The sequence below is a fragment of the Macaca mulatta genome, chromosome 15, assembly GCF_049350105.2.
Source record: "Macaca mulatta isolate MMU2019108-1 chromosome 15, T2T-MMU8v2.0, whole genome shotgun sequence".
Lineage (NCBI taxonomy): Eukaryota > Metazoa > Chordata > Mammalia > Primates > Cercopithecidae > Macaca > Macaca mulatta.
Genome location: NC_133420.1, coordinates 61,692,383 through 61,711,819, shown reverse-complemented (window position 1 = coordinate 61,711,819; position 19,437 = coordinate 61,692,383). Strand labels below are relative to the sequence as shown.

The window sequence follows — 19,437 nt, the reverse complement described above, 5'->3', positions numbered from 1 at the left end:
AGGAAACATTTAGAGACTCCCACACAACACATATTTAATATTAAGCAAAGACAGCATTAAAAACTAAAACTCCTCAAATTTCAAGAGAATACCTGTTCAAGTTTTTGATATGCATTTGCACATGATAAAACAAATATTTTAATTTAAAAGAAACCAAGTCTGAGTGCTTACCCTTTCTTCAAATGTAAACTCCTGCCCACCCTTCATTTTATGACTGCATACGCCTCACTCTACTTCATCTACACTGAAACAGTGTTAGTTCAACATGATTGGCTTCACTCGAAGCCCTCTAGATCCCATTTCATACATCCCATCGACCACCATTATTCCCTTACATGTTTGCACAGCCTTATACTGAGCATTACATTGTAACCAAGCTTGGGAATTTCAGGTATCCAAAGGTAATTATATACACACGATTCTGTTTTATTGCACAGTTCACAATATAGCCGGTGATTATACAGCCAACCATGTTAAGATGAATATCGACTATTTAGACAAAGACATCGATTTTGTCCCCAAGCACAAATGAAACAAGAAAGACACACATATTCGTCACCATATCAAGGTTGTGTTTACTCTGTGGTGCAGTCCTGAGGGCTCATACCACTCTCAGTGTGTTCAATACAGAATCCATAACATTTCTGGTGGCATCACACATGAAGTATAGAACACAAGACCATAAGTGTCCTGTACTCATGAGCCATTTGTGCCACATACGTAACAGAAAGGCCACTTTTAAAGCTTTTCAGATATTCAATCATGTTTGTCTTTTCAATTTCTTTTTTTTTTTTTTTTTTGAGACAGAGTCTTGCTCTGTCGTCCAGGCTGGAGTGCAGTGGTGCAATCTCAGCTCACTGCAACCTCCACCTCCCAGGTTCAAGCGATTCTCCTGCCTCAGCCTCCCGAGTAGCTGGGATCACAGGCGTGTGCCACCATACCCGGCTAATTTTTTGTATTTTTAGTAGAGATGGGGTTTCGCCGTGTTGACCAGGCTGTTCTCAAACTCCTGACCTCAAGTGATCCACCCGCCTTGGCCTCCCAAAGTGCTGGGATTACAGGCATGGGCCACCACGCCTGGCCTGCCTTTTCAAACTTGTTACCACACTAGTTCACACTGAAGGTAAAAGCAATAGTTAGAATCTCTTATTAACAATACATTTTGACTTCAAGTTCAAAGCTGTTGGTTACAAGTTCTGCTAAATTTTTTGTCAAATTTAAGAAGCCTATAGGACAACACAAAACCATCCCTGGTAATGTATTTGCAGTTTGGTCTTCAAAAGCTGTAAAGAGTGACAAAGAAATTAAAAAAAAAAAAAAAAAAAACTGAGTTAAAACCATTAAAAATATTTATTAATAATTGTTTTTAAACGCCACTTATTTGAGACAGCAGAAACCAAAGCATTTTCCTTAGAATTCTCACTTTGCTTGTATTTCACAAAAGTGCTTTAGAACTCAGATTTCTACCACCTGTATGGAGTGTAAAGTCAAAAGGAAGCCCAACAAAACCAAAGGCCCAATGGTGTCTATTCCCAGGCTAACCCACCTGCCCTGGGCTGAGGAGCTGGACACACCTACTGACAGAGTCACACACATGAACGAGGGGGTCAGGCACCAAGGTGCCTTTATTTATTCATTTCTCAAACTCAATTCCCTTCAAATCCTGACTCTATTTAATAGGCCAAAGGACGCTACTCATATTTATTTGGTGCCAAATTATTATTTTTTTTAAATCCTTACATCTGCACCTTGAAAACAAACTGCAATATCCAGCACAACATTGTCAGACAGAGCTGCTGTAGAGCTATTTACCTTTATTACTGCCTGGCCAATGCTTAATACACTTCATCCTTTACAGCTGGAAGAAGGATGTTCACTGTATTTAACCAGCCATAGTGCATTTAGAGGTAAACAGCTTTTATGGACTATTTGCCCAGGAACTTTCAGTAAACTACCAAGTTGCAGCCCCGATTTTATTTTGGTCAGTATGTGCATATATTCACATGCAATTACCCAGAAAGAAGAAAAACTGGTTAACAAGAAACCTACCGTCATGTCAGAAGCTGGAAATCAATCTTTAGCTACATAATATTTACAGAAAGGGTTTTAAGATTCATAATCCACTTTTTCAGTCTGTCTCTTGTATTTCATTAGTCAATTGTAAGTGGCATATGAGTTTCATCTGGAAAAAATATTTTCACATTTTCTAATTCCTTTGACAAAGTTTTCGTCTGTTAAGGGATGAGAATGCTATTTGGCTATTACCTACTTTTAGAATTCAAACTAACCCTTCAAATGTCTTTATTTAGATTGTATGCTCTCAAATTATCTTACTGTTTTACTGACACAATGGTAAAACGGGGTTCCCAAAGTGTCAAAACCCTAATGGAGTCTCTATTTCCAAGAGTAAAATAAAAGACAGCGAACACTCGGGGGGGGGGGGGGGGCGGTGGTTAAAACTATCCTGAGTCTTTTCCCCCCTCTGTAACATTTAGAAACTAGGGGGAAGTAAGTGGGATTCCATTAATAGACTTCCAAAACAAAATGTTATGGAAGCGTTTACTTTTTAAAAGGAGAGTTTTAAGAGAACAGGATGTTTGAATATGACCAACTGCTACTCAAGGGGAAAAATAACCACAGACCTTTGCTGAGATGGCACCAGTAACTGAAAGGAACCAAGCTAAACAGAATTTGATCTATACACAAAATGAAAACTTGTTAACAGGATGGAACACCTATAACAAAATTTAAGTCCCTCCATCTTTTGGCAATGAAATAAGTGAAATTATAAGGACATTTTGGAAGGGTTGAAGGTCACAGTCAGAATCAAACAGAAAACTTCCAAACCTAGAAAGCAAAACGGGAACTTTCATAGCTCCTTGATCTACCATATCTAAACAGAGACAGTACAATGACTATCCAACAGGTGCTTAGTTTCAAAAATAATACAAGCAATTTATCATGAAAAGGCTATACCTAATAAGCTGTTTGTCTTCTCTGTTCTGCCCCTTTGTCATATGCTTGAGCCTAATGAAGAAAGTCCTCTGCAGCTGCTCCTGAGGGCAGAGAAGCAAGCAATGGAGTAACAAAGGAAGCTTGAGGAGCCCCTGGCCCCTGAGGACCTTCTCTCTGGCCAGTCACAGCCACTTATGTTTCAATGCAGGAGACTTCAAGACCGGTTTGAGAAAAAGAATCCTATCTTGGGGATTAGGTTCCCTGTCAAAGGCCATCAGATGGAAAGCTATTTTCCAGGCAATTAGCCTAAAGCTCTTAGGTAATGATAAAAAAAAAAAAAAAAAAAACAAAAAAAACAAAAAACAAAAACAAAACAGAAGACAAAACAAAACAAAAAACTTTGTATTTTCCTACTGGAACCTTTTATTCTGTTTTGTTGATGCTGAAGGAAAATAGCTTTGCCCATAACTCACTGTGCCCTGGAGTCATGACACCAACTTGTATTCGGCCAATTAAGAAAGAGGTCAAACTGCATTCTTCTTAGAAGGTCTATTCAGTTGATAAATGGCACTTAACTGATGGTATTTTTCATATAACCTTTAACAAGAACTCATAAGTTGCATTGATTATGCCCCAAGAAATAAGGGACCGATGGTAATTCAGATGGGCACCTCTGAAAAGATTGATCAGTTTTCTGTCCCGTTCCAGCCAGATTTTTTGGAAAACCTTGGGGAAAGACTGAAATTCCCCACCAATCTGAGACTGTATGCGAGTTTTTACAACATTAATTGGAAAAAACAAGAATCCCAACATGGCACCCAATAGACCTCCACAGATAAAATCATTGACCAAATGAGCACTGTGAGTCGTCGCGGTAGGCAGATGCTCCTTAATGGGACCTCGAAGGCCAAAAAACAAGACATTGCTGAGTCCATTCCGGAAAAGAATGGGCACCAAGCCCCGATAATACTCTCCAATTCCATGACATTTCAGTGCCTTGAAAGCCTGATAAGTGTTGGTAAATTTGTCATGATGCTTGTGGTCTTGAAGCAATGTCTGAACTCTTTCCAGTGGAGTGAAAATTGCTTCTGTGGTCCCTGCAAGCACTGCCGCCACGCCACAGGTTGCAAACTCTGGAGCACTGACATGCTTGTGGAGAAGGCAGGATAAATCTTCATAGAGACCAAACATAAGTGCAAGTGTAGTTGTCTTCTGCATCAATGGGGGAAGGATTCCACGATACAAATTTCGAAATCCATCCCTTCTCAACTGAAGTATTGCATCCCGTGTTTTGATGCCATACAGCTGTTGTCGAAAGAGGACCTTCTGAATGGGAAATGTGATAGCGACATTGTTGAAGGCTGCACAGCAGCCACACAAGTAATGCTTCATCTCACCAACATTTGTAATATGAGGTGATATATCTTGTTTTGAAGATGTTAGTATTGGTGGCCTCTTTTCATGAGCTTCTGAATCCATCATGTTGCTTAAGATCTTTCTTTTTCATGAAGGACTTTTTTTAACCTACAAATAATAAATGACAACGGGTAAACCCGTTTTATAGAGAGCTAAACACATGGGATTTCTCCCTAATCCATCCTCTAATATCTGGACACCACACTTTCCTTTTCAGACTAGATCAGGGATTCTTCAAGCGTTCTCAGAAGACCCCTGGAAGTCCCTGAGATCCTTTTGGGAGTCCAGGAGGTTTTCCTTTTTCAAACTACATATCTATGTGAGGCTCGATTTTTTGCATATACTTTAATCAAAACGACTTATCACAACAGACTGCAGTAAACAGTAAACTCCATCTGTCTTTTAAATTAGACATGCAAGAGGCTTAGAAAACTGTAAAATATTTTCTAATGACTGTAAAATCATTAGAAAAAAATGGGAGGCATGAATGTTATTTTTCATGAAAATGTGTTAACATGTAATCATTACCTCAAATGATTAACATGTTTATCATTACCTCAAAATTCATATTTTAATTTTAAATTCCTAAAGACCCTGAATATCAGTCCACATAAACAAAGGCTGTTTGGGGCCCACAATAATTTTTAAGAGTATAAAGGAGTCCTAACAGCAATAATTTTCAGAGCCACTAGACTAGTTCGTAATTACTGACTACACTATATAACGGTATCTATCGTCCTGCTGAAATAGGCACACATTCCTCCCATGAGAAGTAAAACAGCAAGACATGCATTCATTCTATTAATATTTACACTTCTTTGGTACCTACTATGAGCTAGGTCCTCTGCTAAGTTGCTAGAGATTCAAAGATAAGGAACTCACAAACTAATAGAATGTGCCAACGTGGACAAGTACACCAATGTGACAGCTTCTATGATAACCAACCATTGCGGGAACACAGGTAAGGGACACTGAACATGCACCTTGCAAGGTGGAGGTGTGGGATGATGGGTGCAAGGAGGGCCTGCAGGTATGTACCATGCACTCTATTTTCATATATGAATTCTCAAAGCAACTCCATAAAGTATTATTTTTCCAGTTTTACAAATGAACAAAACCAGTATTCTCTTTTGTTCTGTTCAAGGCACAGCTAGTAACTGGTGGGGTCAGCATTCTGAAATGAAGTCTGACTGACTCCAGGGCTCATATCTCTGCTACCATGTCACAGATGGCAATGACTTTGTGAGGCTGCCCTGAGATAAGAGGAAGCTATACTAGATACTGCTGAAAATGACAGGAACTAAGCCAAAGTTCCACCCCTATAAAACACCTCCTTCTGTAAAATGTACGATCTTTCCTTGCCAGTCATCTAAATCTGATTCCTCCTCCCTGAAAAAATCCAGATCCAAATAGTTGGGTCATACCGAACAATTCCGACCTTCCAGTGCTGATCTTGGAGATCACCTTTATTTGGGGGATAACATGACAATTGTATTATATCTTAGATATAATAGAAATATATACAAACTTCTATATATTAGAAATATATATATGAGGCTAAATATTTTTTAACTGGATTTTAATTCCTTAACAGTAAGAGACTGGCCAGGCATGGTGGCTCATGCCTGTAATCCCAGCACTTTGGGAGGCTGGGGCGGGAGGATTGCTTGAATCATGAGCTTGAGATCAGCGTGGGCAACATAGAGAGATCCCATGCCTACAAAAAAGTTAAAAATTAGCTGGGCATGGTAGCACATGCCTGTAGCCCCAGCTATGTGGGATGCTGAGGTGGGAGGATCAGTTGAGCCAGGGAGGTCAAGGCTGCAGTGAGCCATGATTGCACCACTGCACTCTAGCCTGGGCAACAGAGCAAGACTCTTGTTTTTAAAAATAACAGTAATTTAAAAATTAAAAATAGTAGTCAGGCGCAGTGGCTCACACCTGTCATCCCAGCACTTTGGAAGACCAAGGCGGGAGGATTGCATGAGGCCACAAATTTGTGCCCAGCCTAGGCAACATGGTGAGACTCTGCCTCTACAAAAATCAAAATAAATTCGCAGGGCATGGTGGCGTGCACCTGCAGTCCCAGCTACTGGGAAGGTGGAGGCAGAAGGACCTCTTGAGCCCAGGAAGTTGAGGCTACAGTGAGCTGTGTTCATGTCACTGTGTTCCAGCCTGGGTGAAAGAGTAATACCCTGCTAACAAAAAAAAAAAAAAAAAAAAAAAAAAAGAACATACGATCCAACAATCCTACTATCCTACTTCTGGGGATATAACCAAAATAATTGAAAGCGCAGCCTCAAAGACGTTGCACACCCACATTCACAGAAGTACTATTCACAACAGCCACGAGGTGGAAGCAATCCAAACCATATTTAAGGGTTGCAATGGGAAATAATAAAAACAACAAAAAACTGTCTAGGTCTTTCACTTGGAACAAAAAATTGCCAAGTTCCTTATGTTTTTTTTCCTCCTCATACTACACACATGCTGTGGTGAACTGCTCAACATTCAGGACAAAAGATGTTAAGGAAAACCATGATCACTCTCAAAGTAAAAAGCACAGAGCTGAGGCACAGAAAGAATCAGAAAGCATTAGTTCCTAAGGGGCATGTATCTGCCGGAGCCACCGATGTGTAACGAATATGGAACACATACACAACCATAATTTTCCTTCTAAGACAGCAGATTAAGAAAACAATTCACACAACATGTACACAAAGATTCAGCCATAAGATAGTCACAGCCAGGCTTTTAACAGCAAATACTGAACACAAATGCTCAACAGTAAAGGACATAATGTGTAAGTGAAGATGTATCCACAGGATGAGACATATAGTTATTAAAAATAAAGAAGTGTTTAAGGTTCAGTGTAGGATTAATTTTGAATTTTTAGTGGTATTTAGATGGAAAGTAAAAATTAAATAGTTATGTCAGGTACCTATGTCAGGGGAGATAAAACATGCAAATAATTAGACAACAGGGAGATAAATGAAATCATGTAAGGTATCAAGGCCCCGTAGAGCAGGAGGTCATTCATCAGCTGTCTGGAGAGAATGACAGGCAGAACATGACCCCTGGGCTCGACTCTGAAAGCTGAATAAGTGTCACTATGCATGTAAGGGTGAAGCACATTTTAGCCAGTGGAGCAGCACAGGCTAAGGCATAGGTGTTGGGCTAAAGGAGCACCGGCACTGCATTCTTGGAGGTTACCTGTGTGTGCCTGCAGGGGCACAACGTAGGTGGAGAAGGATGGGTAGCTGATGAGGACAGAGAAGCAGGTTAGGACCCTCAGGAAAATCCCAAGACCCTCTGAACAATACTACATTATATATATATAATACTACATTATATATATATATAATTTTTTTTTTCTTTTTTTTGAGACAGTGTCTCACTTTGTTCAGCCCAGGCTGGAATGCAGTGGTACAATCTTGGCTCACCTGCAGCCTCAACCTCCTGGGGTCAAGCAATCCTCCCATCTCAGCCCTCTGACTACCTGGGACTACAGGCACGTGCCACTACACCTGGTTAATTTTTTTTTTTTTGAGATGGAGTCTCACTCTGTCGCCCAGGCTGCAGTATAGTAGCACAGTCTTGGCTCAATGCAACCTCTGCCTCCTGGGTTCAAGCGATTTTACTGCCTCAGCCTCCTGAATAGCTGGGATTACAGGTGCACACCACCCATGCCCGGCTAGTTTTTGTATTTTCAGTAGAGACGGAGTTTTGCCGTGTTGGCCAGGCTGGTCTCGAACTCCTTACCTCAGGTGATTCGCCTGCCTTGGCCTCCCAAAGTGCTAGGATTACAGGTGTGGGCCACAGCGTCCGGCCCAATTTTTGTATTTTTTGTAGAGATGGGGTTTCACCATGTTGCCCAGGCTGGTCTCAAGCTTCTGGGCTTAAGTGATTCAACTGCCTCAGCCTCTCAAGGTGCTGGGATTATAGGCGTAAGTCACTGTGCCCGGCCAAAATATTTTGCTTTCTCTTGTGAAGCAGATGAAAGAAACTATTTTATTTAAGTATGTTACACTAAGATCTGTATGTCCTTTTCTAAGCATATAGACTATTATAAAGAAAATGTAGGTATCTGTACAATCTATGGCCTAATGCCTCTTTGGAGTTTGAGTTGCTTTGCTGTCATGTTTCTAAAGATGAACTCTTCTTAACTAAGAGCAAGTTAGGACTAATATCACTGCAGGCCCAAAGTCTACCCTAAGGAAGGTAATATGAGGAGTCAGGAAACTTCTCCCCACTCAAAGAAAGTCACTTGGTTGTATCCAGAGAGCTGGGCAGTGTCAGAGCTCAAACCTTTCACAGTCCCTCCCTGATCAGGAGAGCCATACCACCTCTAAGGTTCAAAATATTTTGTTCAGTTGAAGAAACCTGCTCTGAAAATTTGTTTCACTGCCATTTAAACAGAGAGAAATTACTTCCAATTTTGCCAGTTACTAGTGCAGTTAGATTATGAAGTCACCTGTATGCTCCATTGAGAGACGCCAGATTCCTTGGAGTTGGGCTGTTTGTAGATCCAGTAACAACAACAACAACAATTTAAATAAAAATTCACAAAAGAAATGTGTATTACCTAAATGAATAGAGAAAAAAAGCTGGAAATCAATTAAACACACAGAAAGCCTCTCCTCCAGGCTCACTGGCCTACTCGGGTCTCATCTCACCTGAACTAATGCCAGGGACTCTGCAGCAATCAGCTGGACTCTGTTCACCTTCACCCACCCCTATTCCCTGCCCTCTTCCAACCTACTCATCATTTTCAAAAGAAACACACACACTACCAAGGCGAAAAAAGTGAGGTGTGTAACAATGCATTTTGGAATCTAACATCAGCACAGAGATACCTCAGGGTTTAGAATGGTTGCACCGTACTCTGAAATGACTGCACTGCATACAATTTATTCTATCTCCTATTTATGGTTGCTTTTTTTTATTATTATTTTTTATGGTTTTATTTTATATTATTAAGGTTTGGAAAAGTCTGTGGACAATTCAGCTTGCCAAGTGTGTGAGTGGGTTTATAAAAGCTGTATGTTTTTAATTCCAAGACCTTCCAGAAGTATCTAGAGGAAAGGTCTAATTAAACCTGCCCCCACCCACCTTTTCTTTTTTTAATTTTTTTTTTTTTTTTTTTTTGAGGCAGAGTCTTGCTTTCCTGCCCAGGCTGGAATGCAGTGGCACGATCTCGGCTCATCACAACCTCCATCTCCTGGGTTCAAGTGATTCTCTTGCCTCAGCCTCCCGAGTAGCTGGGATTACAGGCGCCTGCCACCATGCCTGGCTAATTTTTGTATTTTTAGTAAAGACAGGGTATCAACATGTTGGCCAGTCTGGTTTTGGAACTCCTGGCCTCAAGCGATCCATCCGCCTCGGCCTCCCAAAGTGCTGGGATTACAGGCATGAGCCACTGGCCTGGCCTTTTAAAAAATTTTTTATTTTAAGTTCAGAGGTACATGTGAAAGTTTGTTATGTAGATAAACTTGTGCCATGGGGTTTGTTGTACAGTTTATTTTGTCACCCAGGTATTAAGCCTAGTACCCATTAGTTATTTTTCCTGATCTTCTCCCTCCTCCCACCCTTCACCCTCCTATAGGCCCCAGTGTGCGTTGTTCCCCTCTATGTGTCCGTGAGTTCACATCATTTAGCTTCCACTTATAAGTGAGAACGTGTGGTATTTGGTTTTCTGTTCCTGAGTTAGTTTGCTAAGAATAATGGCTTCCAGCTCCATCCACGTTCTGGCAAAGGACACGATCTTGTTCTTTTTATGGCTGCATAGTATTCCATGGTGTATGTATACCACGTTTTCTTTATCCTTATACTACTGATGGGCATTTAGGTTGATTCCATGTCTTTGCTACTGTGAATAGTGCTGCAGTGAACATGGATGTGCATGTGTCCTTATAGTAGAACTATTCCTTTGGGTATTATTTTTTTCTATTTTGCCTTTAAACAACGCAGCAATGGGCAACCTTGTACCTAAACCATGTGAATTATTTTGCCATTAAAAACTTTTTTTTTTTTGAGACAATGTCTCATTCTGTTGCCCAGGCCAGGATGCAGTAGAACAATCATGGTTTACCATAACCTTGAACTCCTAGGTTCAAATGACCCTCCTGCCTCAGCCTCCTGAGTAGCTGGAACTACAGGCACACAGCACCACATTCCACCTTTTTTTTTTTTTTTTTTTTTTTTACTTTTTTTTTTGTAGAGAAGAGGTCTTACGTTAGCCAGCCTGGTCTCCAACCTCTAGCCTCAAGTGATCCTCATGCCTCAGCTTCCCAAGGTGCTGGGATTACAAGGAGTGAGCCACCTTGCCTGCCATTTAAAATTTTGAATATGATTCAGCATCTTTCATTTCTACTGACCACTTCTTTACTCTATATTTTTCATATATGTTGCCCATTTTTCTGCTGGCGCTTTGGTTGTCTTACTGATTTGTAAAATACCTTTTGGATATGAAGAAAATGAATCTAGTTATATTAGTCAAATTATGGCAAATAATTTTTCCATGTCTATATCATTTTTATACACTAAAGTTCTTAATTTGGATATTAAATATCTCAACTTCTAGATTTCCTGTTCTCCTCAGAAGGTCTTCATTACTCCAAAACTATAAACAAGTAATCCAGGCTTCCTTCCACAACCTTTTTTTTTTTTTGAGAGAGTCTCACTCTATCATCTAGGATGCAGTGCAGTGGTATGATCTCGGCTCACTGCAACCTCTGCCTTTCTGGTTCAAGTGATTCTTCTGCCTCAGCCTCCCAAGTAGCTGGGATGATAGGTGTGTGCCACCATGCCCTGCTAATTTTTATATTTTTAGTAGAGACAAGGTTTTGCCACATTGGCCAGGCTGGTCTCAAACTCCTGGCCTCAAGTGACCTGCCAGCCTCAGCCTCCCAAAGTGCTCAGATTACAGGCCCTTCCATAATTTTTATGGTTTCATTTATCACATACACTGTAATCTCTCTGGCGTATCAGTATAAGAAGTGAGGCAAAGACAAGAGACTGCCAACATCACTGATGAACTTTGTTTCCAGTAGTCGCAGCATAATCTAAATACCCATGGGCATTCACGTTTATTTCTGCACTCCATTCTTTTCCACAAAGAGCCTAGTACTTCTTCTCTAGTCCTAACCTGTTTTAACCTATTGCAGCATCAGAATACAGTTCATCACCTAGTAGGGCTTCCCCTCCAAAGAGAATTATTACAGTTTTTCTGGTCCTCTCACTTTTCTCAGGTAAACTTCCGTGTACTCTTTCCCAAAATCCTGTTGGTGTTCTATGGCGGAAGATGTATCCACAAAATGATGCATATATAGTAAAAATAGGCCAGGTAGCCGGGCACAGTGGCTCATGCCTGTAATCCCAGTACTTTGGGAGGCCGAGGTGGGCGGATCACTTGAAGTCAGGAGTTCAAGACCAGTCTGGACACTATAGGGAGATAAGTACAATCACAGAAGGTATCAAGGCCACGTACAGCAGGAGGTCATTGACTAGCTGTCTGGAGGGAATGACAAGACACGACATGGCAAGTCTATTTTAATTTTAAATACTGATCATCTTTTCAAAATTGAATGTTAACTTTGCAAGAACTTGGTATCTTCCTATTTACTTACAACTTTTTGCAAACCTTAAAGCATTAAGATTTTCTTCACATAGATCTTATTTCTTACATCAATGTATTTTACCTTTTTGGTTACTATTACATTTTGTTTTAAATTTTTTAATTTTTTTCTTTTTGAGATGGGATTTCACTATGTTGCCCAGGTTGGTCTTCAACTTCTGGGCTCAAGCGATCCTGCTGCCTCAGTCTCCCAAAGAGGGATTACTGACATGAGCCACTTTGCCCTGCCTGATTATTATTATTCATAGGCTATTTATTTCCATCAATTTTCTAATCAGTTTTTGTTTGCATAAGAAAAAAACTAACAATTCTTGGGTATTAAGGTTAGAACCAGCTAACTTACTGAATTCTTACTATGTCTCAGTTTTTTGGTGAATTTGTTTCAGTTTCCACAACGTAAAAGATCACTTGCAAAAAATTTTGCCTTCTCTTTTATGTGTAATTCTTTCTTCTTATTGGACAAATACTTCCCGAACAAAGTTAAATTATAATAAAGGATTATAATAAATTATAATCATTATAATCCCCATACAATTACATATATATATAATCATAGTTCTTATATTTTTCTTGACACTTGTGGGAACTCCCTAGGGGTTATCATTAGTTGGCTTTTGGTTTTAAACAGGAAGTTCTTGTCATCTCAGTGTTCATAATCCAGGTCCTAGCAGTTTTCAAGTTTACACAGGGAAACAAATCATCAAGACACAAAAACGTTCACTGATCAGCTGAGTTATATAAGATTTATTTTCACTCAAGTATCCCTCCTCCCTGTTTATCATCCACCCCCGCCCATCTGTAGGACTGTACTGTAAACGTGAAGTGAAAGAGGCCTTCCTACTGCTATCACATAATTTCATCTCACAAATTATGCCAAAAACCCCAAGACTTCAATCTATATTCATTCTAAGAATTAGCAGAGCTGCAATTATAACTTCAGCTTCTGCCCCTAACTATTAACTATGAAATTGTGCTTCCCATTAAAAATGGATTCCAGGCCAGACGCGGTAGTTTACACCTGTAATCCCAGCACTTTGGGAGGCCGAAGCAGGCAGATCACTTGAGGTCAGAAGTTCGAGACCAGCCTGGCCAACATGGAGAAACGCTATCTGTACTAAAAATACAAAATTTAGCCAGGCATCTGTAATCTCAGCTACTCAGGAGGCTGAGGCAAGAGAACTGCCTGAACCCAGGAGGCAAGGTGCAGTGAGCCAAGATTGCACCACTGCACTCCAGTCTGGGCAACACAGCGAGACTCCGTCTCAAAAATAAATAAATAAATAAAATAAAAAAGGATTCCATTTTTCTAGTCAACTGAGAAGTCAAACTGAGAGAATTTTCAAACGTGGGAAGGAAATATACATTTATTATTGTTGTACTGAAGTTCAATCACCTCCACACCTTCCTACCACCAATAACTCAAAAGTCTATCTTAAACTTTGGTCAAATGCTTTTAGGAAGCTCCTGAGATGATCATACAAACACTGGAGATAGAGCCAGTGCAATATTTAAGAGTACAGCCTCCGGAACCTACTAATTACCTGGGTTTAAATCCTAGCTCCACCACACACGTACTGTGTGACCTTTGACAAGTCACTCTATAGCTTACTCTCTTTATAAAACACGGCTGTTAACTACCTCATAGACTAGCTCAATTAACTGAGCTAATAACATGTAAAGTGCCCGGGAGAACAGTCTAGTGTACAGTAGGTACTCAACAAAGGCAAGCTAATTTATTAGTCTTTTCTGACTTATTCATTTGGTGTATTATGTTAGTGTATTTCTTGGTGATTACTCACCCTTGTAATATGTAGATAAATGCTACTTGGCTGTGGTGAAATATTCTTTTATCATACTGCTAACTTCCATTTGGTAATATTTTAAAATTTCATATTATTGTTCATAACAGATCATGTTGTTATTTTTTTTTTCTTCTTTTACAAGACAGGGTCTTCCTCTGTCACCCAGGCTGGGGTGCAGTGGTACAATCATGGCTCACTGCAGCCTCAAGCTCCCAGATTCAAGCAATTCTCCCAGCTGGGACCACACATGTGCATCACCATGCCTGGCTAATTTTTCACTTTTTTGTAGAGACAGGGTCACTCTGTGTTGCCCAGGCTGGTCTGAAGCTCCTTGGCTCAAGCAATCCTTCTGTCTCAGCCTCCCAAGGTGTTGGGATTATGGGCATAAGCCTTAGCACTCAGATAAGTTTCCAGTTTTAATGCTATCTTCACATTAAGTGCCAGTATCAATGTTCCACTGGCTTTGTAAGAAGAGTATGTGATTCCCCGACCCCTCCATCATACTGTAGAACAATTTAAACCTTATCAAAATGATCTGTTCCTTGAAGTTTAAAAGAATTCACCTGTGACATCACCTGAGCCTGGAGTTTGGCAGGATGACAGCTTTGTGATAATGTTCCCAATTTCTTCCATTGTTATTGTTCTGTTAGGTTCTCTCTTCTTGAGTCAATTTTGATAACTGGATTTCCTTTAAAAAAAAAAAATTCTGGTTTAATTCATATAGCCTTTTTTTTTTTTTGTAGAGACAGGGTCTCACTATGTTGTCCACAGTGGTCTCAAACTCTTGGGCTCAAGTGTTTCACCCGCCTTGGCCTCCCAAAGTGTTGGGATTACAGGCATGAGCCACTGCTCCCAGCCTATTTTTATTTTTAAAGACAGGGTCCTGGCCACATGTGGTGGCTCACACCCGTAATCCCACCACTTTGGGAGGCCGAGGCAGGTGGATCATGAATGAGGTCAGGAGATTGAGACCATCCTGGCTAACATGGTGAAACGACATCTCTACTAAAAATACAAAAAATTCGCCAGGCGTGGTGGCACGCACCTGTAGTCCCAGCTACTTGGGAGGCTGAGGCAGGAGAATCGCTTGAACCCCGGAGGCGGAGGTTGCAGGGAGCCAAGATTGCGCCACTGCACTCCAGCCTGGGCGACAGAGCGAGACTCCATCCAAAAAGAAAAAAAGAAAAAGAAAATAACAAGGTCTTGTTCTGTCACCCAGACTGGAGTACGGTGGTACGATCATGGCTCACTGCAGCCTGGACCCTCGGGGCCTCAGTCTCCTGAGTAGCCGGGACCACAGGCGCATGCCACCATGCTTGGCTAACTTTTAAAAATAATTTTTAGTAGAGAGGAGGTCTCGCTATGTTGCCTAGGCTGGTCTTGAACTCCTGGGCTCAAGTGATCCTCCTGCCTTGGCCTCCCAAAATGCTGAGATTTACAAGCCACTGCACCCATCCAACACTTGCTGTTTTAAAAAATTATTTCTAACCTGTGTACATATGTTCCCTTTTTTCTTGAGCAGAGTTATCAGTTTATCTAATTGATAACCTTCCCACTCCTAGCAAAGAAGCAGCTTGTGAATTACCAATTTTACTATTTCTCAGTTTTGTTTTCTTTTCTTTTCTTTTTTTTTTTTTGAGACAGAGTTTCGCTCTGTCGCCTGAGCTGAAGTGCAGTGGCTACCTCACAGCTCTGTGTGCTCACTGCAGCCTTGACCTCCTGGGCTCAAGCAATCCTCCCTCCTCAGCCATCTGAGTACCTGGGACCACAGGCCCACACCACCAAGCCCAGCTAATTTTTGTACGTTCTGTGGAGACAGGGTTTCGCCACGTTGCCCAGGCTGGTCTCAAACTCCTTGGGCTCACGCCATCTGCTGGCCTTGGCCTCCCAAAGGGGACTATAGGCATCAGCCACCGTGCCCACCTAGTTTAAAAAAAATTTTTTTTTTTTTGAGACAGAGTCTCACTCTGTTGCCCAGGCTGGAGTGCAGTGGCGCAATCTCGGCTCACCGCAACCTCTGCCTCCCGGGTTCAAGCGATTCTCCAGTCTCAGCCCCTCAAGTAGCTAGGACTATGGGTGCACACCACCACGCGTCGGTAATTTTTCTATTTTGAGTAGAGACAGGGTTTCACTACACTGGTCAGGCTGGTCTCGAACCCCTGACCTCAGGTGATCCACCTGCCTCGGACTCCCAAAGTGCTGGGGTTACAGGTGTGAGCCACCGCACCCAGCAGTTTAAACATTTTTTAATTGCTTTTCCTCTTTATTATCTTTCTCCTACTTGGTCTGGGTTTATTTTCTTGTACTGTTTGTTTGTTTGTTTGTTGAGACTGAGTCTCATTATGTCACCCAGGCTGGAGTGCAGTGGCACGATCCTGATTCACTGCAACCTCTGCCTCCCGGGTTCAAGTGATTCTCCTGCCTCAGCCTCCCGAGTAGCTGGGATTACAGGCGTGCCACTGCACTTGGCTAATTTCTGTATTTTTAGTGGTGACGGGGTTTCACTATGTTGGCCAGACTGGTCTTGAACTCCTGAGCTCAAGTGATCCAAACTGCCTTGGCCTCCCAAAGTGCTGGGATTACAGGCGTGAGCCACCGTGCCCAGCTTTTTTTCTTGTAATTCTTAAGTGAGACAACTATTTCTATCCTTTGTTTCATAACTTGACTGTTTAAGGCTATGTACTTTCCTTTGAGCAAAACTTTTACTACTACTTAAGAGAGCTGGCATTTCGTCTTAACTCTACTTGCTTATAAGTCTTCAGTTAGTCAGTTTAGTGCTGTTATTCACAGTAAAAGTAGGATTAAAAGGAAAATAAAAAGGTTCCAGAACATCATCTGTTCCCTCTCTCCTCTCCCTTTCTTAATATACGCAGTTTTGGGGCTTAATAGGATTAACTTCAAGATACGTTCTAGACACTGAAGTTTGTCCGGGTATTGAGTTTGATAATTACTAGTCTACTACATCCTTACTTTTTACTGTTTCAGCTGATAGGCATGAGTTAAAAACTCTTAGTAGTACACTTACAAGCTAAGATTAATCAATATTTGAAGTCCTAACACTTAGTCTAGAAATGCCTGATACCCATGTAATGCTTTGCACTTCTTCAGTTTCAGAATTAAACAATGTTAAATCAACAAGAATATTTAGATTAATGTACATGATTACATGATATTGTGACAATTTATGAATGTCAAAACCATTTTATTTTTACATACTGAGCACACGAAATATTTTACATTCTAAAGTCACCACCTACAAGCTGTTTACATATGCTCCTTGACAGGACAAGCCAAGTTATTTGTGTATATGAACAACAATAAAAATCTTGTCCATGTTCACTTTTACTGGAATGTTACTTGTATTACTTTCTGAAATTTTGCAAATAAAGGTTAGTTTATTTATGACTCTGAGAATGGGGACTGTTATTAAACAAGCGGAAAATTACAGCTAACAGAAGTTAACCATTTATTGACCACCATATCAAACTATTTTAAGAACATTACTGTACATTAAGATTCTCAGATTTAAAAAACAGGCCTAGATGGGGAAAAAAATGTTATGAAACCCTCTCGGACTTCACAGATTTAAAGCTTTTTCTCTAGTTTAATCCTACACACCAGGATAGTGTGAACAGGTTCTTAATTTAGCAATAGAAGGATAATGTGCACAGCATTATTTGGTAGTACAGTTTAGAATTTTGCATGTTTACCTATACTGTGAACATAGTTAAATTTCTTTGCTAAATTGATCTTTATACTTTTATTCATTAATGTGGATAATTCTTTGCAATTTATTGCAAAATTTATTTACCATAACTTTACGCTTGTGTGCTACGTAAAACTATCTCATCATAAGGGAGCAGTTAATGAACTTGACTTTCAAGCAACTACAAGTGTCAAGCTCCTGTGACTAAGAAAACAGTGTAAAGTCTAAAACCTTACTGTAATGTACAGCCTACATGGATCAGCATGATCCAGATATGATTCAAATACAAAGGTCTCTGCAAAAACTGGGGAGAGGGTGACTCCAATTCTCAAAGGATGTGAATTTCCACTAGTCAGCAGGTCTGAGTCAGCATTCAGAACAAGATCAGCCTGGGTCTAGCCCTAGTTATGACACTATCTTGCCAATACAAAGACAAAGCAATATCTGATTTTAAAATCCACTAATCTGAGTTTGCTTTCCTTTACCAAATGAGAGATCAGACAAATCAACTCCTAGCTTATTTTCCCCTGAGATACGCTAAGGGTGACCCCAGTTCCAAAGCGGTAACCTGTGCTCTGAACCACTATGGGACCTCAAGAGTCCAAGCATCTTTTGATCCTACGGAATCCTTTCAAAGCACAGGCAGAGGAAGCTCAAAATGGCAAGGTCACTACACATTTCAAGGGCTTCTGTTTCACAGATTACAAGTAGAGAGAAACAGAAGGTGGGAATTAAGATCAGCTAGGTAGAGCTGTGAGGTGCAAAACAAAGGTTATGCAGAAAGTTGAGGTGCTGACATACTCCATCTAGCTAAACTGAACACTAAATAATGGATGGAGACTAACACCACCACCACCATCGTCCCCGAAAATCCTTGTACAAGTGAGCTTCCTACAACGCGATGCAACATGGTGTCGCAGAACAAGCACTGCCAGGTTATGTAGCTGAACTTACCGTTCTCCAGGCGTCCATTTCCCCAACCTGTGAAAAGCGGGGAGGGGGTTGGACAAGATCACTAAGTCCTCTTCCGTCTCTGACACTCCACAGCCAGGGGTCCCGAGGTGAGGCAGAAATCCCAGTCTCCCGGGAGGCAAGGGCCCTTGCGCGGTGCCAGCCCCGCTTTCCCCCGGGTGCAGGTAGCGCCTGGCTCCTCCCCACCCCTGCGGTTCCTGTGCACTAGGGAGGTGACTCCCCAGCCCCGGGCGCGCCCGAATGAAGGGACAACGCCTTCGCGGGAAAGGTCGCCCAGCAGCCGGACAAACACCCGGGGCAAGCGGGGGAGCCGGGAGCCGAGGAGGCTCAGAACTGATTCAGTGCGCGCCGCCTGGGTGGGGCCCGCAGGGGCCGAGCCAGCGCAGCTGGAGCGCGCAGAAGACGGGGATGGGCCCCCAGGGCGGCAGGCTACCCCAACGGGGCCTTCGGCGCATTTCCCCTCCCTCCAACCTCTTGCTACGGGAACCCGGTGCTTCCCCACGCCCGCCCCGCACTCACCCATCGCCACCCGCGTCCCGCGGACCGATAGCGAGCCGGCGCCCGCGCAGGCGCAGACCGTGACCGACCCAGGGGCTGGGGCGCAGAGCTACGCGCCAGGCGCCGTTGGGGTCACGTGAGGGAGACGCCGCCCCGCCTCCTCTCCCTCGGCCCGCGGCCCGCGGCCCGCCAGATGTCGCCAGCCTGCTTTTCCTGGCCGCAGGCCGCCGCGGCGGGGCAGGTAGAGGGCCACGCCAGTACACCTGTCAGGTTGCGGGCTCTGCTAGCCTCGATGCTTCACCCTTAATGCCATACGGTGGCCTCAGCGTGCCAGAAACAGCCAACGCGCGTTCTCTAGCGCGCTGCCTGCAGGGGGCGTCTGGGCATTGTCGGTTTTAGGGGCATTGTCGGTTTTAGGGGGCTAGCGCCTTCGCGGAAGACTCCAAAGTGCC

The 19,437-nt window shown here is 42.1% G+C and overlaps 1 protein-coding gene across 14 annotated transcripts; it reads right to left on the bottom strand.

Annotated features, from left to right (window-relative positions):
• Nucleotides 1-778: 778 nt before the first annotated feature.
• On the bottom strand, nt 779-19,067 carry SLC25A51 (solute carrier family 25 member 51). 14 transcript variants are annotated; one of them, XM_077965501.1, is made up of 5 exons: nt 19,007-19,067; nt 18,470-18,496; nt 14,373-14,497; nt 8,846-8,956; nt 779-4,479 (listed from the first exon to the last, which is right to left on the bottom strand). In XM_077965501.1, exon 5 carries the CDS (start codon nt 4,435-4,437, stop codon nt 3,544-3,546), a length of 894 nt encoding a protein of 297 aa, XP_077821627.1. In that variant the 5' UTR covers nt 4,438-4,479; nt 8,846-8,956; nt 14,373-14,497; nt 18,470-18,496; nt 19,007-19,067; the 3' UTR covers nt 779-3,543. The 14 variants fall into 14 exon arrangements, 13 of the variants coding, with proteins under 13 accessions (XP_077821627.1, XP_077821622.1, XP_077821623.1 ...); XM_077965496.1 differs by having other exon boundaries at nt 18,470-19,067; XM_077965497.1 differs by having other exon boundaries at nt 8,846-8,887; nt 18,470-19,067.
• Between the last annotated feature and the right edge of the window lie 370 nt (nt 19,068-19,437).

Coding starts and splice junctions, on each gene's coding strand:
- SLC25A51 (XM_077965496.1), bottom strand. CDS start 4,437: ATGATGGATTCAGAAGCTCATGAAAAGAGGCCACCAATACTAACATCT.